At 40.6% G+C, this 22,621-nt stretch overlaps 2 protein-coding genes and 1 long non-coding RNA gene across 7 annotated transcripts in view; 1 reads left to right on the forward strand and 2 right to left on the reverse strand.

The window, feature by feature from the left end:
- LOC117570635 (uncharacterized) overlaps positions 1–5,497 on the reverse strand; it is a 29,282-nt gene extending 23,785 nt beyond the window's left edge. The window contains exons 1-2 of one of the 4 annotated variants that reach the window (XM_052004582.1): positions 5,296–5,493; positions 116–211 (exon numbers count right to left, since the gene is read on the reverse strand). In XM_052004582.1, the coding sequence (XP_051860542.1) occupies positions 188–211; positions 5,296–5,466 (195 nt within the window). In that variant the 5' untranslated portion in view covers positions 5,467–5,493 and the 3' untranslated portion in view covers positions 116–187. Of the gene's footprint in view, positions 1–115; positions 212–1,875; positions 2,292–5,295 lie in introns of those variants that run through there. The other 3 variants (XR_007954880.1, XR_007954881.1, XM_052004583.1) reach the window with 3 other exon arrangements.
- The window catches only part of LOC117570633 (echinoderm microtubule-associated protein-like CG42247), a 38,533-nt gene extending 16,301 nt beyond the window's left edge, over positions 1–22,232 (forward strand). The window contains exons 1-11 of one of the 2 annotated variants that reach the window (XM_052004581.1): positions 5,054–5,261; positions 10,023–10,217; positions 17,558–17,674; positions 17,811–18,199; positions 18,647–18,796; positions 18,851–19,022; positions 19,427–19,522; positions 19,584–19,982; positions 20,048–20,468; positions 20,542–20,938; positions 21,199–22,232. In XM_052004581.1, the coding sequence (XP_051860541.1) occupies positions 5,193–5,261; positions 10,023–10,217; positions 17,558–17,674; positions 17,811–18,199; positions 18,647–18,796; positions 18,851–19,022; positions 19,427–19,522; positions 19,584–19,982; positions 20,048–20,468; positions 20,542–20,938; positions 21,199–21,352 (2,559 nt within the window). In that variant the 5' untranslated portion in view covers positions 5,054–5,192 and the 3' untranslated portion in view covers positions 21,353–22,232. Of the gene's footprint in view, positions 1–5,053; positions 5,262–10,022; positions 10,218–17,557; positions 17,675–17,810; positions 18,200–18,646; positions 18,797–18,850; positions 19,023–19,426; positions 19,523–19,583; positions 19,983–20,047; positions 20,469–20,541; positions 20,939–21,198 lie in introns of those variants that run through there. The other variant, XM_034252401.2, reaches the window with a different exon arrangement.
- On the reverse strand, positions 18,911–19,479 carry LOC127565554 (uncharacterized). The gene is made up of 3 exons (XR_007954882.1): positions 19,391–19,479; positions 19,058–19,336; positions 18,911–18,990 (listed from the first exon to the last, which is right to left on the reverse strand). It is a non-coding gene; the product is annotated as an uncharacterized LOC127565554 (long non-coding RNA).
- Positions 22,233–22,621: the final 389 nt, after the last annotated feature.

Consider the following 22,621-nt stretch of genomic DNA (forward strand, 5'->3'; position numbering starts at 1 on the left):
CTATCGCATCAAGGGCGCATAAATGAGCCAAAAATATGCCAATTGAAACTATTTAAATGAAAAGCAGCGCAACAAACTGCAAAACAGCAGCATCTAGCTGCTGCTTCCACTGTTGTTGCCCCAATCTGCGGCAAAGGAATTTTCTGTCGAGTACTCGCACACAGTTCAAATATGCAAAAAGCTGAACTCAACTGAGCTGAGCTGAGCTGTGCTGTGGGCGGGGTAAAGGAAATTGCGAGTATTATTATGACTTTTATTAATTTTCCTTGCCCTGCTGCTGGTTTTTGTGTGTTCTCTTTTTCTCGCTTCCCCACTCCTTTCCACTATCGCTGTCCCGCTTTGTTCGATTGCTGCTACCTTGTGGCACATAAAGCACTTTTGTTTCAACTCGACTTTGTACATTTCTGTGTTTTTTTGTGTGTGCTCAGAGAGCAACGGCAACCGCTGTGTCCAGTTCAAGTTTTTCACTAAACAACTTTGCACGCACGCGTTGGCCAGACTCCTGCAGAAGCTGAAGTCAAGCCACAAGAACTAGTTGAAGCAGCAGGCAAAGAGCTGAAGAGCAGAAACTGAACTGAAGCTGGAGCCTTACCGGCAATTGTGGACTCTGCGGTTTGGCTTTGGATTTTTGATTTATGTGCGCTAAAAACTTTAAATTGTGTGTGCTTCGCAGTAATCATTTTGCCAAGGCATAAAATCGGTAAAGTTTTATTAACAAGTTGAGCCCGGTAAGCGACAACTGAGTGTGTGACTAGACTGTCTATGTGTGTGTGTGTGTGTGACAATAGATACTGCAAAATGAAAAATATGAGTTGATGGTCGAACATAAAAGTATGCAACACTGAGCTGAACTGAAAACTCAACTCAACTGAAAACGAAAATGAAAATGAAACTGACCAAAAACGCATTGCCATAGTTTCGGCCAGACAATGAGAATTATTTTTCGGCCGATTGTGTGTGTTGCTTATGTATGAGCACATATTTTGGAATTCCATAAACCATTCGCTCGAACATCAAATGGTCCCCCACTGAATGCACCTTTCATTGGGGGACTCAAAGTTGTTGTCAATAACTGAACAACAACTAGACAAAACAAGCGAGGATTACATTGTGTTTGTGTGTGCTTCATAATATTCAATTCTATTTCCATATTGTTCGATCACTTCTATTGAACACTGTGTCGTGTTTTATATTGGCAATATTTTGTTGTTGCCGTTTTGGTTGTCTTCTCATACAGAAAATGCCCATCAAATGTATCTCTTTTTGTTTCTGTGTGTGTGTGCGTATGTGTGTGTGTGTGTGTATGGGTGTAGTGTTTGTTTATTGAACCACAGCCAGCGTACGTGTGCGGCGTATTTATTTTCATACGGGTTCGAGTCCAGTCTTGTTGGTGACCCAATTGATTGGAAAAACATTAACATTACTCTCGTGTTTGTGTTTTCACATATGTGTGTGTGTGCAAGTGCGAGTGTGTGTGTGTGTGTACCTAATACATGTCCAAGTTAAGTTGATTGTCATGTCAAATTGACGGCAAGGGTGACAGAGTCAAGATTAGACCTTCTATCACATCACAAAGCAGCTTGTGTGAAAGTGTGATCATTCGACTTTATTCCATTCGAGAAGATTTTTAGCAAATTGAAAACTTTTTCAATCAATGCGTGCATCATTTCAGTTTACAATAATTGTTTTTCCCCTGAAATATTTGCTTGATTGAAGTTGATTTAATATGTGTTGGGTGAGCAAGCTCAAAATGTTTGACAACGCTACAAAATTCAATTTATTTATAAAAAAAAATATCATTTGAAATATAAAATTACAAAAAGAAATGAAATAAATATTCCAAATTGAAACATTTCACACTGAAATAAACGTTTAAAGTCAATTTAATATTTGAGGTCTGCAGCCTAAAATAAATGTTTACCTATATTTGTAGTTTTTAATATAAAAGCTACTAATTTTATAAACTTTACATATATCCAACATTGATTCGATGCTAACAAAAATTCGGTTATTTCAAGTTTACCTCGTGAAACTTTTCCAAACTCAATGGCAATTTAATGAAAACAGCGACAATGTATCATCGACTACCTGCGCGATAAATAGGTTTCAGGAGAATCAATAGAGCAAAACAGAATTCCTTCATTTTGAGTTTCAGCACGTCATCGAAAATGTCTGTACTCGCCGGGCTTGGGAAATTGATGGCTTTCAGGTGACAGCAAAAGGCCGGAATCAATTTGAAATTTAATTATGTAGTCGGGACAGCAGCAAGGACAATTTATTTTCACCTGCAACTATAAATCCAGTTAGGCTATTAAATGCAACCAAGTTTATTAAACATTTCTTTGTCTTGATTAAAGATAAAGTTTCTAGTTTGCTGCTGGCCAAGTAACTCTTATTGTGCTCTGATCGAATAACAAAAAGTGACTTAACTCGATTTTCTGATATACAAAATACGATGTAGCAAAGAATCAAATAGCAAAAGGCAGCATAATTATTTTGTTAAATTTCAAAGAAACAAAATAACAATGAGCAAGAACTATGGGGGTCACAGAAAGAGAAAGCAAGTGTATATAATGAAAGAAGAGACGTACATGGTAAGGAAAGGAGAGGAGCAGAGGACGATTCTAATTCATACAGTTTCATTCACAGCCCAAACACACGATATACAACCATAAAATGCTAGCAACAACTACGAGAGAAAACAGCAACAGAAACCGAAACAGAAACAGAAACAACAAACAAAATGAAAGAAAATTGAAAAGGCAGCTGGGCAGTAAACTGCACATAGAGAGAATGCGAGGCGAGCGTACTGACGACGTTGAAGAATGGCCGTAGGCAACGATATCAAAGCGAAAAACTAGCGAAAAACCCCAATGTTCGAGTAGGAGCAGTATAACATACTATACACATACATTCGAGAGGGAGGAGGGGGTGGGGGAGAATTGGTGAGAATACGTGCTACTTGCAAGTGAAACACAAATACTACCGACATGGTAATAAATATCCATATAAAGCCACTTCAAAGTGAAAAGCAATAAGCTAAACTACCACATCAACTTACAGAGGGGCAGGCCCACTCTAGCCTCTAGCCCACTCTTGTTGCTCTCCACTCTGCACTCTCCATTCTCCACTCCACTCGGGGGCCCAGGCTGGACTTGAACCCCCACCCGCAGCAGTGGCAGTTGAGGCAGTCAGTCAGTCAGGCTGGCTGCCGGTAAATACAACTACGACAACAGCAACAACTAGAACTACAGCAACGACAACAACCACTACAGCGAGAACGACAACTACAAAGACAACTACAACTACAACTGCAGCTAGGGATACAACTACGACTACAACTACAACTACCAATACAACTACAACTGCGATACACGCACTCTAGGCAAAATTGCTTGCTATGCATGCCAAAACCAATACCAATGCCAATACGAATGCCAATAGGAATAGCAATGTCCATGCCCTCCATTCCTCATCTCCCTCCAAACACCACAGTCCAACGCAAAACCAATACCAATACAGTGCCGAAGGCAAAGAGCGAAAGTGCCAAAGTCGATGGTGTAAGCTAGTGTGAGCGTGTGTGTGTGCGTGTGTGTGTGTGTGTATGGGAAAACCCAAGAGCGTCGCAATAACTCGGGAGTGTAGCCGAATCAACAGAACAACAACAAACTACTAACATAGTGTGTATGGAGAGTATCAGCTGTTGGCACACGACGTTTGACGAGGCAAAACAACTCACTTGATGGTGCAGCGGCTAATGAGACATGATTGTGCTTGAGCATATCATAAATATGATGTTTAGATAGCAAATCAAATACGTGTAGTATACACATACATATGTTTTGGTTGTATTATTTGTATGCATGTTTGCATGTTAACAGTTTGCAGTTTGCAGTTAGTTGATAGCATGCGATGTTGACGACCAAAAACAACAACAACAAAATGCCTGTCATACTTTTGGCGCGCATTTAGCGAGTGAAGCGCCATTCAGCGTCGAGTGGCGGTACTACAAGTACGCACACTACCTTGCTATAGTTGTTGTTGTTGTGGTGGTTGTAGTTGTCGCTGTAGTTGTAGTTGTAGTTGTAGTTGTAGTTGTCGTGGTCTCGTGGTCGTAACCTGCCGAAGAACAAACACTGAGGCAATTACAAGCACTGCGAAAGAGCGCTGTAAACGGACACAACAAAATGGCAGCTAATGTTCGCGGCTCGAGATTACTGCTGCTGATTTGGCTAAACAATAAATAAATACAACTATACGCGGCGCACACACACACATTCACACATTCACGTGACTTGTAAAGAAAGGCACGCGAGTGTGTGCGAATGTGTGTGTGCTTTGTGCAAAACGAAATAAAGTCGCGCGTTGGCAATTTGAATATGGTTTATGTATGCGACACGTGTGAAACACACACACACACACACACACAGCTCAACACGCATACATTCGCATGCATTTACATGTGTATACGTGTAATACCTGGTCAGTCGGATAGCGTAACGTAACGTAACGTAACGTAGCGTGACGTGGCGTGACGCGGCAGGGGAATCGCGTGAAGTGGCGTCGCAAAGCAAGTGAGCCTTTGGATTTGTGAATTTCAGCCACTTAGCTGCAGTCGCAGAGCGAACGCCAAGGAAACGAAAGCTAAATAGCGAGCAAATTGTTGGCTCCCGGGCAAAAAAAGCGAAAAGCATAAAAAACAATAAAATTAAAGTTGAAATTTAAGCTAGCCGCGTGATACAAAAAACTTATGTGCGGTTCAGATCCAGGCTGACCGACCAGTTGCCTTCCAGTGTTGCATAAGTGCAGTGTTGTAGTAAAGACCTGGGCAAGCAATCAACTAATTTAAAGTGCCATTAAATTTAAATGCTTTCAATTAACTCACTTTAAAAGGCAGCGCGTTGCACAGTGAACAGTTTAAGCGCTACATCCGAGCGGGCGAGAGAGAAAATTACGTTTATTTATTATTAACTTAATGCTGTGCTCGTCTGTTGTTGCCGCTGTTGTTGTTATTGTTGCTGCTGTTGTGAAGGAAAACTGCAACTGCAAGTGAATTAAAAGCAAAAAGCCAACTAAAGTGTGCAAACAGTCGCACCCACAGCTCGACTCCTGTCTTCCGCCCCCGCCTCCCGCCACCACATACAATACGAAGCTACTCATCAACAGGGCAGAGGAGAAAAACTTTCGCTTAAATGTACATCGACGAGGATAGCGAAGAAAGTTCGCCCTTTGTGATGCTCACATCGCCGTCCAAGTCTTGGGTCAGTGTTCAGTGTAAACAATGAGGCCACTTACCCACTCAACCACCATTCGCATACTCTCCACTCTCCGCTCTCCACTTTCCCACTCGCCACTCGTTGCTCGCTGCTTGCTGCTCGCTGTTCGCCATTTGCCATTCTCCGCCGCCAACACACATCTCTTAATTTCACATTTCTTTTTTTTTTTGTATTTGCTGCCCCCAACCATTTTGACGTATAGCACACAGTGCAGCACACAGCAAAAGCAAAAGCAAAAAGAAGTTGGCAAAAAGTTTAAATGACTTTTGTTGTTTTTCTAAGTGTTTTTTAATGGTCTACGTGTGCAGGCTGTGCGCCAGCCTTTTTGACGTGGCGTATGCGCAATTTTAAATATTTCACTTGACGTTTCTGCGGTTGTTCTCATAAGTACACCTCGTACATCGTCCTAGGCGGGTAAGTTCGTCGTCGTCCCTATTCTTTGTCTCCGCTCTTCTCGGTGAAAGATAGTCGTAAATTTTCTCGAATTTGAATTTCAAATGCAGTTGCTTAGAACACGTATGTTCTCCAAAACTTTCTGCTTATCTTACACACACATTTCATAGATCTATTCAAATGGAACAAGTGTTACGCCAAATGCCATTATTTTTCAATTTAAACTTAATGTCCAAATAAATTACTGACTAGCCAAACTTTCTGCAATAGTATATAAACTATTTTGATTAGTTTATTATTATACCCGCTACCCAAAGGGTAGAAGGGTATTATAACTTTGTGCCGGCAGGAAATGTATGTAACAGGTAGAAGGAGGCATCTCCGACCCTATAAAGTATATATATTCTTGATCAGCGTCAACAGCCGAGACGATCAAGGCATGTCCGTCTGTCCGTCTGTGTGTCTGTGTGTCTGTCCGTCCGTCCGTATGAAACACTGGATCTCAGAGACTATAAGAGATAGAGCAATAATTTTTTTTCGACGGCATTTGTTATGTTTGCACGCAGATCAAGTTTGTTTCAAATTTTTGCCACGCCCACTTCCGCCCCCGCAAATCAAAAAAATCAAATAACAAGCGTAATTTTAAAGCTAGAGTTTCGAATTTTGGTATATACAATATATTCAATATACAAACTATTATATTAGTTATGGTTCCTGAAAATTTGGTTGCGATCAGATACAAATTGTCAAAGTTATTAAAGAAATACTTTTGTATGGGCAAAACGCCTACTTTCTAGGGGTCTTAGTTGCCTTGGCTGACAATCTGGTATATTGTGCCGTTTATGGTATATTTTGAATGCGGTACTATATCGATATACCAAATATACCACTTGGTATATTTTTAGTATTTTTCAGTATATTTTAAGAAAAATACCGCAAAATATATTTCTTTTATTCAAAATGGGTAGCGTGTATCTCGCAGTCGAGTACACTCGACTGTAGCTTTCTTACTTGTTTTTTCATAGCTCAGTTGCATATGGCTAATCCAACAACTCACTAGAGTTTGCTGACTAAACAGTTTTACAATTAATTAAATCCCCATTTGTCAACTTATATCGTTGTAGTAACTTCAAAGCAACAGCTAGAGAAAAAACAATTCCTGAAAAGTTTATAATATGTCAATTATATATTTAATTTTACAATTGCTTTCAACGCTTAATAACTTCTAGACTTGTCAACCCATTTAAACAGTTGAAATTTATTAAAACAAACTGAGTGAGATAAAAGGACAGACATAGTAAAAGCAAGCAGAAGATCCCACTATTTAAATTAAACGCTTATTTCATTTGATGACGCCATCCATACATTTAATACCTACACCCTTTTTCCCGCAGAGGCTAACAACCCCATTGTCTTGAGCAGCTAGTAGCAGAGGAAGGAGGTGTTGATTTAGCACCAAAAAAACATCAAAAAGACTAGACCTCATCCGTACCACATGTAGTATGCGTATTTATTTGTTTACACACACACAGAGAGTGGAGAGAAGATAACTGTTTTGTCTGACTATTTATTTGTTTACGGCAATAAAAATTCAATACCCTCGAGCAATAATAAGCATTGCGATTATCGAAGGCGGTAAGGCAAGGCGAGAGAGCAAGCTCACATATTAAATATGCCCCCGAAAAATGTGTGGCCTTGGGACGACCCCAAAGCTGCGTCTGAGATTCAGATTGGGATTCAGATTCAGGAGACCCTCGACACACAGTTCAGCACAGTTTGAAGAGTGAGTTTGGTTCGCTTTTGGTTTGAGATGTAGTACGACGTTTTGTCGTTGTTGTTGATGGCTTCAATGAATTTTCTGCGAGGCTGCACCTCAAACGAAGGGCTTTGAAGTTACACTCAGACTCCCAATCCCCTTCCCCTTCCCACTCCACTCAATTCCACTTCACCCAGGGCGAACACCCGTTTCTCTGAGCTTGCTGCGAGTTGCTCAAAGTTTAATTGAGCGCGTAATTTAAGCTTTTGCTAAACTGCTATTTGCTAAGTAGCTACAGCTACCCCGAGCCAAGTGCGTTAGTTAAAGTGGCCATTTTGCATGCCTTTGGCCTCAATGTGGCAGCATCTAGGCCACAAGGTTGCTCTCTTCGATGCGTTCGATTTGATTTCACCTGTAAACAACAAAAGATTTACTTTTATGCATTTTTAATTGGTTTCATAGTGCATATTAAACATGCCAGTAATTGATAAAAAGGTTAAGAATCCATCCACTGATAACATTGACTTTACAACAGCACAAAAAAGATACCAAAAAAGAGAAAAATTCAAATAGCATACAAATCCCAATTCACACCGAGGGCGAGAGAGAGTCAACGCCGTCAGTCTCATGCCGATATTTTAGCATTTTGTTGAATTTCAATTTCAATTAAAAACCTTGATTTTGATTGTAACCCTCTGCACATGCTGTGCCAGAAAATCCACACAGGCTTCCTATGGATAATGCTATAAAAAACATTCATTTATACAAGCACAAACATAGCACACACTATATACCACATATATATGTTTTTATATGTATATATAGTGTATAGTATATGCATAGTGTACACACATAAAAATTTATAAGAGTGTGTGAGCTTTTTAACATATATTGCGACTGTATTCAGTCGTTATTGGGGTCAGGTCGGTCAGGATTCACTCCGTCCGTCCGTCCGTCCGCCCTTCTGTCTGTCTGTCCGTCCGTTCGTCTGCCTTTTGGGCGCTGCTGTCACAAAGCAAATGTACAAATGTTGGTTGAAGAATTGAGTTTAAAATGAATTTGCATTAATTTCAATTTGAGTTTTTGTTTCTTAAGCTCCTGCGGCATTTTGTTTTTAAAATTATTGTGTGTGCCTTTTCCGGAATCTAATAAAGTGAAAAGCGAACACAGGCGCCGTTGACGTTGACGGCGACGCAGACGCAGACGCAGACGTCAACGTTGATGTCGACCTCGCTCTCCCAGCCGCAGTCGCAACTGGCACATTAAATTAAATTGAAAAATAATTGGGGCCATAAAGAAATTAAAATTGAGCATTCACTTCCGAAAACAAATTCAACAAGGACAAACACAATTTTAATACAATTTATTATTATTTATCGCTTTTATGGTGACTTTAACTATTGAAATGTAATTATTTATTTGATTGGAAAAAAATGTATGTACGATATTATGCCCTATAAAATATATAAATTAGTATAGGTGTAAATATATATCAAAAATATATTTGAAATTCCAACTAACTCCATGGTAATACAAATAAACAATGATGTCCATATAAAATGAATAAAGTATTTTCTAATAAACTTCTGCCCAAAATTATAAGTCATCTCTTAAAATTTTGTTTCGTAACTCGAAAAAGAGCGAAATAAAGTATGAATAATACAAGCACAAGAAGTAATGCCCAAAATGTGGAATTTTTTACTCATTTTGCACCTCCCGTTTTTAAGTAACGTTAAAAAAACACAGACACTCTTAAATCTGAGTAGGCTGCAAATTTAATATTTTTTTTTAAATATTTTTAAAAATGTTCAGACAAGCGCAACTAATTTAATTTATTAGTTATGATAGATAAAAGCTCTCTAGAGACATCTTAATTAATACGAATAATTAAGTATTTAATTATTTCGTTTATTTTATGTCACATCAATATTATATTCCATTTTAAAATCTCAACTCAAATTGTATGCATTGATTTGATTGTGTTTTGCGTCGCATCATCGTTATCTCAAATGTTGTGCCAAAGGGGATTAAGCAAAGTTGATTGGACGACCATTTGATTCTAATCTACGATAATTGATTTGCTTTTGTTGGAAGACCACAAAAGTATTCCCGACTGAGCAACTTGCGAGCACGCCTCTCATCCCCCCCAAAAGGAAAGCAAAATGGCGTTCGAAGGAAAATTAAATTTACGAAACATACTCGGAACAAGTGCTGGCCATAAAGTTTTAGTGTGGCGTCGTCTGTTGTCCCTGTCCGTGCGATTATTATGGTCCTGTTTTTCGTGCGTGCCGCAAAACAATTTAATTAATTCCAGATTTGCGCGAAATTTTTCACGAAAGTCGCCAGTTGCTGTCCGCCTATCCGCCTGTCCGCCTTCCGCCCTTCCTTCCCGCCATCCTAACGATGCGAATGTTTGCGCGAACACTCGTCAACCCAAACGAATCGAAATGAAACGAGTATATGCAGATATACAACGTAGTCAGTGCCGGACTTTCCGTATTTTACTATTTATTTATTTCTCTTCCTCTCACTCACTGTCTCTCTCTCTCTCTTTCTCTCTTTTTGCTCCGGGTGTCTCTGTGTTTGTGTGTCTACAGCCTGCCAGCTACGGTAAAAAGAACGGCATGTGGTACGCTTCGCCCGGAAATCAGGGCTGGGGCTCGAAGCCCGCCAGCCGAAAGCCTTCAATAATGGAAGCGGATTTGGGCACATTATCGACCACATCGGGCTCGATAAAACGCAGCGCCGGTCGGGTGATACGCATCATCAATAATTTGGATCATTCGGTGCAGGTGAGTACCGCGACTGTCCGTGTATGTGTGTGTGTGTGTGTACATTCCTTTCAGAGAATGTATACACTCACACACACATATACAAATACATCACACACACACACATGACATGCATTGTACAGACGATATTTATTGTTTCGTACGTCATCAAGAATGCAAAATGGAAAATGCAAAAGGAACCAAAAGCAAAAAAAAACAAAAACAAGTAAGAAATCTACAGTGTGCTTGACTGTAAGATACCCGTTACCGATTTAGTGTAAAAGAAAATCAGTGTGGTACTATTTTTAAGATATACCAAATAATATACCGCAAAATACTAAGCTATACCGAAATCCATATTTGGTAAATCAGTGAAGTACTACATTATAAATATACCATAGAGGTCAAATATATCAGCTTGCCAGCCAAAGCAGGTAAAACCCGATTGCAGTAGTCGAATTTCGCCATACCGAAGTACTTCTTAAATAACTTTTCAAATTTTTATCCGGCGGTAATCAAATTCTCTGGCATCTGGAATACTATAGTTATTATTGTCTGTATCAAAATTCGATTAAAACTTTAAAATTATGCTTGTTGTTCGATTTTAATCGATTTGTGGTTCCGCAAGTGGACAAGTAAACAAATTTGGTATGCGTGCAAACAAACTGTCGAAAAAATGATTGCTCTGAGATCTAGGTGTTCATACGGACTGACAGACAGACAGGCAGACAGACAGATAGACAGACAGATGGACAAGGCTATTGACGCTGATTAACAAAATATATACTGTATGGGGTCGAAGATGTCTGCTTCTGCCACAAAGTTATAATACCCTTTTACCCTATAAGTAGCGGGTATAAAAATAAGCGGGGAAAAACAACAATAAGAACCGTGGAGGAAAATAGTACCTCATGCGGTTTACGGAATTGCTGAAATTTGCGCAATTTTCGCATTTTCGAATATGGTTGGCACTCATATTTGTTATTGTGCAGCTGCTGATGCGTTAACATGCTAACGATTTAATTGCAGCGATTTAAATTTATATTTATGTTAACACAAGCCAAAAGCTTTGCGCGTTCGATAAGCAATCGCAACTGATTAAATAACAGCTGGACTCTATGTCTAGTTTTTCTTTTTTTTTTTGTTAGGGCCTTTAGGAATGTGCCAAGTGACACTGATATTTTTAAATAAAAGCCAACTCTACCCTATTCGATTGTGGACACGAGCATTGTGTGTGCTCTGTATATGCATAGCATCGCTTGGCAAACAGGACTTGGATATTTTTCGTGGAATTCCAATAAAAAATGTGATGAATATTCATCGAGGAAAATGTGCAAATAATACAAAATACATATAGGGGAATATTGGAGTACTCGTGCAGCGAATCGTTCGCTGGTTTCTCTCTTCCCTGCCTGAATGACAAACACAAATGAATTTTTGGCAAATTCGCTTTTGAACTTTGATTGTTTGTGTTTAAAATATTCAGTTTACCAATCCATTCGACTAGGTAGCTTTACCGCACTCACATTCACAGTACTCATACTCTCGTTGAGTTGTAGTTCATTCGAGCACATGTTTCAATAAATATTTTATGGTCAGACATTTATTTGTTTTTGTGTTTTTCTGTGTGCGCCGCATTCGATGGTTATTTGTGTCTGTTGTTTTATCATTGTTGCTCATTTCATCCATCGGGAAAGCATTTGTTTTTTTTTTTTTGCAATACATTAAGCCTCAACAGCTGACAGATTATTTTGAGCTTAACTTACTTACTGTCATTAAGAGACATGTGCATAAATAATTCGGTAATGTAATGCAAACAGACGCGCTAAATAACTAATAACGCAACGCGAGAGTTGTTTGATTTGTCAATTCATTTTACTATATATAATATTGACATTTTAAATCGTAAATAATTAGGAAATGTTTAACTATAATTTGTCAATTTATTTAACGTCAATAATTGTCCATTAGTTGGCCGCAATATTTCAAAAACTTCCCTCGCAAAATGCATTGTCCTCTGGGGTCGGCATTATTTGATGTGGTTTACTTTGCTCTTTTTCAAACGCATTTTTCATGTTATTGCACTTTTTGCCAATTATGTTTTTTCACGCCGTGATTAAGTTTATTTTAATGACCGCACAATCATTCGGTTGCCCGGCTTGGCCAGTCGTTGCATTTATAATTCGTATTTTTATAGCAGCATATTTTAGATTGAAATAATTTATACGCGTTTTTTGTAGAGCACTGCATATTCATGCTTCCACCACCAATTCGAATATCATGCCACCGCATGTGGCATGTGGCACAAAGTTCAATAGCTGTGCGAGTTGCACTTCACTTTGACATTCAAATAGGCCGCAGGCAATGGCAATTAACCTTTGCCTACTTTTTGGCGCAACCCGCGAAAAGTGTTCGCCAATCATATGGTAAATCAATTGTCTGCAATTTGTATTTTATTTGGTTGCAGGCAACAACGATGGCGATGGTTGGTTGCTCTTGCCACAAGAAAGAAATTGAAGCCATGGCCAATTTACTGTTTTCCGCTGACACACAAAAAAGTCTAGCCTCAGTTCCCCCACTTTTCAATCCCTTCCACAGGCCGCCGCACTGCAGACGGAATATTTTGTGTAGTACGTAGCAGAGAAATGGCCAAAATATGAATTGGCATGCGACTTCTCTACAACTCTTGCTCTCGCTCTCTGCACGTCGGAGTATTTACGCTCCGTTGCCATCGGCATTAGTGTTTTTGTTGCTAGAGTTGGTGTTGGTGTTGGTTTCAACTTTGCTAGTAATAACGTTTTATGGTAATTTTCCTAAGTGCAACTCAATTTTTTAGCAATCTTTGGCCTCTTCGACGTTTTATGAATATTACAGAAAAACGAAGGAACGTTGTGGGTGGAAGAGGAGAGGAATTCCCCTCTCTTACATTACTGTTTGCATGGGTAAATTACACTTGGTTGCCGTTCGGTTGCTCCCACTGCAGCGTCGGCATAGTTAACTATGCATCTTTTTCGCCACGGCTAAGGCCGAGGTCACTGCAGAGATGACTCAGTGCTCTAAGTGGGGGAAATTAAACGGACACGTGCAGATAAATGTTTACTACTACGCCTTAGTCCGAAATGTGTCGTGAGTTGCGAATAAAACACGGCGAAAAGAATGATCTATCTCTTTACTCGACCATTCACCACTTGCCAAGAAAATGAAAACAACTTGCTTTAAGAATTGCAATGCAAATGCGGCAGGCAAATAGGAAATTGTAGCACTTTGTAGCCAGTACCTCCAGCGCCCCCGTAAGTCTCTCACTGCACGCGCTCAATGGCCAACCAAGGCCAAGGACATGTCGCGTATACGACGAGTGTAACGACGACGCTTGCCAAATATTTTTGCATGCTAAAGAGGATGAAATGAAGAGAGGGCGAAAGAACCGCAAATTGGCAAACGAATGCAATACTAATACGAGTACAATGAATGAGTACGAGTAGGTGTTTCAGTATGTATTTCACACACAATGCTTTTTAGCACTTGCCACTGTTGTGTTTGTTTGCTGTTGCCACTGTTGCGTAGCGTTGCTGCTGCATAATGTGGCAAGCTACTCTCTGCTTTGCTCTGCTCAATACACGCTATCAGGAGCAAGTTTGAGTAGATTGTGTGTCAGTTTGTCTGCTGATAAATAATATTTGGCAACAGCAAAGTGCAACATGAAACGAGCAACGTGCCGCATTGCAATCTGCTGTTGCACTTACAAAGTATCGTGCTGACGTCTGATCAACTTTGCTATGCACTCATAATGTCTGCACACAGAGTCTGAGTCTGAGACTGACTACAGCCAAAAAATGGTTCATTTTTCACTTTTGCATAAGCTGACGTCCTCCGCAGGCGTATTGAACAGTCAACAAAGACGAGCAGCAATAACAAAGGTGGCAACAGCAATGGGCGTACACACACACATACACACTCACACAGATGCATGTGTTGGCTTACAAGCACATGGCCTTAATGAATGCAAACACAAAGCGTCCCAAGTGAGCTGTAGCAGCTTAGCCGCGTTGCAAGCCAGCCAGCCAGCCAAGTTGCAAGCCTTCTATCCCCTGACACGACTAGACATGAACTATCGATCGCTTACATTGTAAGTCGGTTATACTATTCCACACTACTAAAGCCACAGTACGAGTTTGCTTGGCCCCTTAAAGTATGCAATGGTATTTTATTGATCAGAGTTCAACTATCTGTCAGTTGCCATGCAAATGAATCCTGCCCTAAACTTTGTTGCACGTCTGTATTGTTGCCAGCTTTCATCTGAGCTTATTCGTTGGTATTTTGTCGTAAATAAATGAGTAACTCAACAGCTTATAGCGTATGTTCTCAGTCGAGCATCTCGTTTATACGCTTTCTTGGCAGTTTAACGTCCTTTTGTTTTATGCATGTATTTTTATTGGAATTCTTGCGTTCCGTTCGGTGCTAAAGGACCCAAAGCAACTAAAGGAGCACAAGTTATTTACTATTTGTACAGAAAAAAAGAAATGTGCATGGTTTTGACGTCACACAGAAATGAAATCAAGCATGAGGTGATCCCAGGCACACACAAACAGAGACTGCAATGTCTCTTTAAAAAATGTTGAAAATGTCCAACTCATGCAGCTGTGGTTCTCCTCCTGCCACACCCACTACCTCCCACACATTGCACACACACACACATGCATATGGTTACGAATCTGCGAAATGGACAAATACGTCCGTGCTGGTTTCCTTCCGGCAGCTGTTTGCTGTCTACCGTTGTGGGCCCCAGCTCCTGCTCCTGCTCTCCGAAAAGTGCACGTAATTGGCTTAACAAATGCCATTTGTTTGGGGTCACGTGATTGGAGCCAGCAACGTAATGTAATTATTTGCGCACATAATTATATTTGTTTATACGGCATGCATATATGTATACAGTAAACCAAGTACCAAGTCCTCTTGAGGCCCAGCTGTGCGACGCTCTGTCTGCTCCAACGTCTTGGCCGCCTGCTGAGTCTTCGATTGAATCAATGCAAATTGAATGCTCACACACTCAGATACCTGCTACAATACTGCAGGCATTTGCAATAAGTGGCATTCATGCATAATTTATGTATAGTTTGCATATCCATGAGTTCATTTGGTTGTCCTGTTCTTGCAACTACCAAATAAAAGCTAATTGAGCACACTTCATGCCAGCTTGTTTGGCCTAATTAGCACAATAAAAAAACAACCAAAAATAAATAAGTTAAAGCAACAGAGTCTGCTCTTCATCTCTCTCGCTTAGACCTATAGATGTGTGCAAGTTTTGTCTCAGGTGTCTCGATTTGATAAACAATCAACAATTCGTGATTAATAGTGCCAAGAGCAGGAGCTAGGCCGCGCCAACTGGCTCAGCCCACATAACGACCATTACGGCCAGCTGCACTAAATGGTGAATGGTAAATGGTGAATGGAGAATAGTCAACCGTATTTGGTACATGGTACACTTTGACCATTTCTGTAGAACCCTTCTCCTAAATCAAATTGATGACCATAAAAGTCGAGTCGAGGAAGCCAGCAAGGTTGCTTCGTAATGTATTGTTTACATGTGATGGCCAAGAAAGAGTTTTCCCCATTGAAACAATAAGTATGAAGCGATAAGCGTTCAGTTGACATATGCGACGAGCAGTTACTCTGCTGACCACAAAACTATTAAATTTTATCGAGAATTTACATTTGAGTACATGCAGTTATTTGTAAGATTAAAAACTGATAAAAATTATACTTAAATAAAATAGTTGCATACTAAAATATTTAAATACGACTTGTATGGAAATTCATGTACTTTTGTCCCTACAAACTCATAAACTTCTATCAACGAAATCAGAAACGGAAAGGAAATATTTTTATTACTCATACGACCCATGAGACGGCTTAAGAGTCAACATTTCCGGGATCAAGTTGAAGACTTTTCGTTCGCAAATAAATTTCTGTGCAACGAGTCATAATTTTTGCGCAAAAGCAAAAGCTTAGCAAAGTTGAAAGTTTTAAAACGATGAAGCGAGGGGAAAACTAAACACACACAAAAAGATGTTGAATGCAAACCTGGGAGCATTTTGGTGGGCAGACTCTCGCAACGAAATGCAATGAAGTATCTGCAAAAGCAGGCCAGCACTCAGCAGGGATATAAAACCATTAGGCGAGCGTCTTTCGGTTGAATGCCAACTAAATACATAAATTAGAGCCACATTGCATGCACGACGATCGCAAACTTTGCACTGTCCGCAATTGTCGCAAGGACACAGCTCAGATAAACTTTATGCCAGATGCTTTAATTTAATATGAGAGTGAGGGAGAGAAAAGCAGGAATGCAGAAATGTAGGAATGCAGCAATAGCTTAATGCGTGAACGACATTTATTAAGGCCCGAAGGTCATTAAAACTCAAGTTGCATACTCGAGGCGAGGCAACAGCAGCGAATAGCAAGCAACTAGCAGAAAGCAGCAAGAGGCAAACAGCAAGGAGAAAGGAGCAAGGAGCAGAGCAGGCTTGAAGCTACTGTTGGCTTGGCCAACAAATGCAACAATGCGTATCGCTTATCTGGCGTGGGTGCAGCTTAAAGTGGGGGAGGTGAAGGGGATTGTGTAGGATGCGGCGTCTACATCCAATTATGAGCGCAAAGCTTAAGTGCAACAGCAACAACAACAGCAGCAGCAGCGGCAGCAGCAGCATAACAAGAACAATAACAAGTAGATGGCAAACAATGCCGCCTGCAATAGTCCAACCTGACCTGCTCAGCTCAGCCCCTTCAGCTGCCCTCCTTGCTCCTGCAGCAACAAATAATATTAAGCATTGAAATAAAAAGCAAAGTGGGTCATAGCCTCGGATTGTGGGCCGTACATAGACTTGACTCCGTATGTATGAATTATGTATGTACATGTGTGCGTGTGTGAACGTGTGTGTGGTTGTGTGTGAGCGAGTGCTGGGCGTAATTATAAATATTTGTTGCCAGCAAAAGTTTTGCGTAGAAACTTAAAGAGTCATGGCCGGGCCAGCGGAAGTTGCGTGTCACGGTTAAATTTTGTCGCAAGCCCCCAAAGTGTTGAAAAGTCAACGAGCGCAGTCAATGCTGCCACACACACACACACACACTCACATACACGCACACCCACATACAGCGTCTACATCTAAATAGTGTTCATATTAGCAAAAAGCCTAATAACTCACATTTTATGGCCAAGAGTAATTACCCAACCATAAATCCAATCACCTTTGACCCTTTACTTTTCCATTGTTTTTACTCACATACTAAATATATACTATATACATATATATAGTATATTTTTGTATCTCAATCTAAACATATATTCGACTTCTTCTTTCAAGTGTCGCGTTTTGCTAAACCTACGCACTTCGCAGCCGTTTGAGGAAGTGCTCGAGGATTTGGGTCAAGTACTAAAAATTAATGGCGCCAAAAAAATGTACACGGGCACCGGCCAGGAGGTAAGCTCTCTTTGTTCGCTGCTCACTCCCTTGTAATAACTTAATTAACATGCACTAATTGAAAGCCATGCACTACATGAGTGGAGAATTGAGTTGAGTTTGAGCACTTGCCTTTACGTTTGTTGCGTTTTTTTAGGTGCGCAGCTTTTCGCAGCTGCGAAACGAGTTTGCCGATGTGGACACATTCTATTTGGCCACGGGCACGGCCTTGATTGCCGGCTCGCCAATACGTCGCTCTCGCTCGCGTCCCTCGGTGGTGGCCGCCGCACCCATACTGCCCACGGAGGAGCTGCCGAAGGTTCCGCTGCGTGGCACACGACCCCGGAGCAAGAGTCGACCACGCATCCTGTATGCGCCAGAGAGTGAGATACTGCGACCCAACGGGGAGTACACCATGCTGGACATCATGAAGGAGGAGCCCACTAAGGTGACAATTCGTGGTCTGCGGCGCACCTTTTATCCCCCAGTTCATCATGCACCGGCAGACAATTCGCCGCCAGATAAAAAACTGCAGCTCCAGTGGGTGTAAGTATCACAATCATTTCAATGTATCGATAGCATGGTAGAAAGACTCTTTGCCAACTATTGGTAGTATAGACTTAGAAACTATAGATAAACTACACTCATGAAACACATTAATAATAATTAAAAAATGGGAATATAGTGTACTTAAATCCAGCGTTTTAGTAAAAATGACTCATTTAAATGCATCGACAGCATGGTAGAATGTTTCTCTTTGAGTAATAACTATGCTCTAAAACTATATGTAATGTAGTCTAATGACTCGCATTAATAAAAATGGAACAATAGGATTCTAAAATTTGTCTTTTTAGAAACTGTCTATATAATAGTTAATTTGGAATTATTCATGGTACTTACTACTACTATATGTAAATGTAAATCCTAATATTACTTGATAGTATTGTAAAGTATTAGTATTAATATTTAAACCTAATCTTATTCTTTGCTTAGTCACGGTTATCGAGGCATCGATGCACGCCGCAACTTGTGGGTGCTGCCAACAGGAGAGCTGCTCTACTATGTGGCTGCTGTGGCCGTTTTGTTTGATCGCGATGAGGATGCACAGCGTCATTACATCGGACACACCGAGGACATCATGTGGTAAATTTTTTCTATCTTCTCTCAAAAATGTTCTCTAATTATTCTATTGCTTAGCATGGATGTACATCCCTCACGTGAGTTGGTAGCTTCGGGACAAAAGGCAGGACGCGATCGCAAGTCGCAGGCGCATGTGCGCATCTGGAGCACAGAATCCTTGCAGACACTCTATGTCTTTGGCATGGGCGAGCTGGACACTGGTGTAACAGCGGTGGCTTTCTCTCAACTGGTAATTCTAATTAGATAACTCAATCAATTACATACCTGCTTTCCTCTGTATATCGGTCTATATCTATCTAGCAACCTTTAAATATTCAGTTTGTGTGTCCTCAATCTCTATAAAACAATAGACTATTCGAAGACATCCATTTATCATTTATATGAAAAACAGATTTAAAATTGCACTACACAAAGATAAAGAATTCCCAGCAATATATATAAACTTATTTAAAATATTATTTAAATAGCATTCGTTTAAATTTATGTGTTAATATTTTAATGCATGTTGCATGTTTGTATATCTGTTCATTTATCTGTAAAAGACTTATAATATATAGTATATACTTAATTAAGCATTCATATATTTAGTTTACTTACCCGTTCGTATGATTAACTAATTTCTGTTGCTTGCAGAACGGCGGCAGTTACATTCTGGCCGTGGACAGTGGACGCGAGAGCATTTTGTCCGTTTGGCAGTGGCAATGGGGTCACCTGCTCGGCAAGGTTGCCGTAAGTAGCATTAACCTTAACCCTTCTCTATGCACAATATTAATGTCATATTCACGCACAGACTCTGCAAGAGGGACTCTCGGGCGCCGCCTTTCATCCGCTCGACGATAATCTCATCATCACCCATGGACGTGGTCATTTGGCGTTCTGGCATCGCCGCAAGGATGGCTTCTTTGAACGCACGGACATTGTAAAGCAGCCATCGCGTTCGCACATCACCAGTGTGCAGTTTGAACCGGATGGCGATGTGATTACTGCCGACTCCGACGGCTTCATTACCATCTACTCGGTGGACTCGGATGGCGCGTATTTCGTGCGCACCGAATTCGAGGCTCACAACAAAGGCATCGGTTGCCTCATCATGCTGGGCGAAGGCACACTATTGTCCGGTGGCGAGAAGGATCGCAAGATTGCTGCCTGGGACTCGCTGCAGAACTACAAGAAAATCGCCGACACAAAGGTGAGTGACAGGTCCTTGGTTTGTACATGAATTCATGACAACATTGTATCAATGTTCTTTTGTAGCTACCCGAGGCTGCTGGCGGCGTGAGGACCATCTATCCACAGCGACCAGGTCGCAACGATGGCAACATCTATGTGGGCACGACGAGGAACAACATTTTGGAGGGCTCGTTGCAGCGTCGCTTCACACAAGTAGTCTTCGGCCATGGGAGGCAGCTGTGGGGCCTGGCCGCCCATCCCGAGGACGAGCTTTATGCGACAGCCGGCCACGATAAGCACGTGGCCCTGTGGCGCAAGAACAAACTCATTTGGACCATTCAAACTGGCTACGAGTGCGTGGCATTGGCCTTCCATCCGTTTGGCACTGCGCTCGCTGCTGGCAGCACAGAGGGCCACTTGCTGGTCATCAATTGCGACAACGGTTCGGTGATGTTGACACTGCGTGTTTGTGGCTCACCCTTGAACTGTGTGTCTTACAATCAGGGTAAGCATGTGCTAGCAATCTGCATCTCTCTCCCACTCACTCCACGTATTTGTATTGTGTATTTACTCTTTAGTTGGGGACATGATTGCCATGGGATCACAGAACGGTAGCATCTATTTGTTCCGCGTGTCGCGTGATGGCTTCTCCTACAAGAAGGTGAACAAGATACGCGGCTCGCAGCCGCTCACACATTTGGATTGGAGCATGGACGGCAACTTTGTGCAGACCGTGACCATTGATTTTGATTTGCTGTTCTGGGATGCCAAGTCGCTGTCGCCGGAACGAAGTCCCATTGCCATGAAGGACGTCAAGTGGTTGACCAGCAACTGCACTGTGGGCTTCCTGGTGGCTGGACAGTGGAGCAATCGCTACTACAGCAGCGCCAACACCATCATCGCCACCTGCAGTCGATCGGCTGCTCACGACATGCTCGCATCTGGCGATGCCGAGGGTTATCTGCGTTTATACAGGTAAAGTCTCAGTTTTTATCTCTTTTTATTGGAATTTGAAAATAAAAAATACAATTTAATTCAAGTAACAAGTGTCTAAGATAAATAAAGAACACAGAATCGAAAAATAACGCAAAATGAAATAGTTAAACCCTGAAATAAAAATTCTTAAAAATAATAAATAAAATAAATACTTATAAGAATTCATATAATACGTATAATACTCATAACACTTATAATACTTATAATACTTATACTCTATACTTACCTGCATTCCTCAGATATCCTTGCATCTCGCCGCGAGCCGAATTCCACGAATCCAAGGTCTACTCCGGGATGCTGGCTTGCGCCCGCTTCCTATGCGGAGATCATACGCTCATCACAGTGGGTGGCACAGATGCTTCGCTGATGGTTTGGGACATTGTTGAGGAATAGCTGAAATGGCCACCGTGGCGCTCCGCTGCACCTTACGAATCGGGCTATCAGGACTACTGGCATCGACGCGTCTCGCAGGTATCCTCGACGGTCCTGGACAGCGATTCCGTCGATTATCAGTAGACAGTCCTGTGATTTCCCCTTTTGGTTCGTTCTGCTTTTTAGCAGAAGTGCAGATTCGCTTGCATTTTTTACAACGATAACAATTGGCCAGCATTCCATTGGTTTAATACTTATTATATTAGATAAATGCACAATTAACGAAACTTCACTAACTTTATATGAAAAGTAAAAATTATCCGTTTTACTGGCAAAAAATTAACTTAAAATTCACAAGCTACGAAATGAAGAAATGCAAAACAAGTATGCACATACTATCAGAATATATATTTATGTATAAATATATAATAATAGTATGTGTCTCTTCCGTTACCCCCCAAAAACTTGGCTTCCATTCGAAAATCTTCCGTTGAAAATTGCGTCTTGCCGTTTACTTTTGTTATGATATAATATGTATGTTATGTTTTATTAACAACTACTGACAGACTTAAATGCCACTGGTGGATACTGTAACTATACAATGTGCATGCATTCACAGAACTAAAGCTCCCATTCCAACTACTATACAAACTACTTGCATACCCTACAGAAACAAATTGCATGATTACATTGATACTCTTACATCATTTCATTGTTGTACTCGTAATTTTTTAACAAACGCGGTAATAGACAGTAATCGTAACTCGGACCCCCACAAAACGACACATGAATAACGAAAACAAACTTCAAGTGCACTTAAACATATATTGAATATTACATATACATAAATTATATTCAATGTATATTGTTAATGAAACTTTTAATATAAGCGTTGAAATAAATAAACCGTTTTAACAAAACTGATTTGTATTTTCATTTAGTCTTTAATAACTTTAATCTTTTAAATTACGCGGCTACACAACAGGACGTTAACTATCGCATAATCGATACGATGTATTGTTTTCGAATGTGTGACCAGACTCTAGCATTTCAGGACACTGCAGTATATTTTTATCGGTTGGCAGTCCCAAATCAATATGGCGCGAATTTTTAAATTATTCCTTGCCAGCAATACAACAGCTAGAACTGTCTTTTCAATCTTGTCAAACCTAACAAACTTTCGCTAAATGTTAAATACTCATTACACTAATAGAACTGTGGTAAATACTTTATTTAAATTTACTAGCGCTAGCTGCTTTGGCCTTTGGCTAGGAACAAGTATAATTAAAT

The sequence above is a fragment of the Drosophila albomicans genome, chromosome 3, assembly GCF_009650485.2.
Source record: "Drosophila albomicans strain 15112-1751.03 chromosome 3, ASM965048v2, whole genome shotgun sequence".
NCBI classification, from domain to species: Eukaryota; Metazoa; Arthropoda; class Insecta; order Diptera; family Drosophilidae; genus Drosophila; species Drosophila albomicans.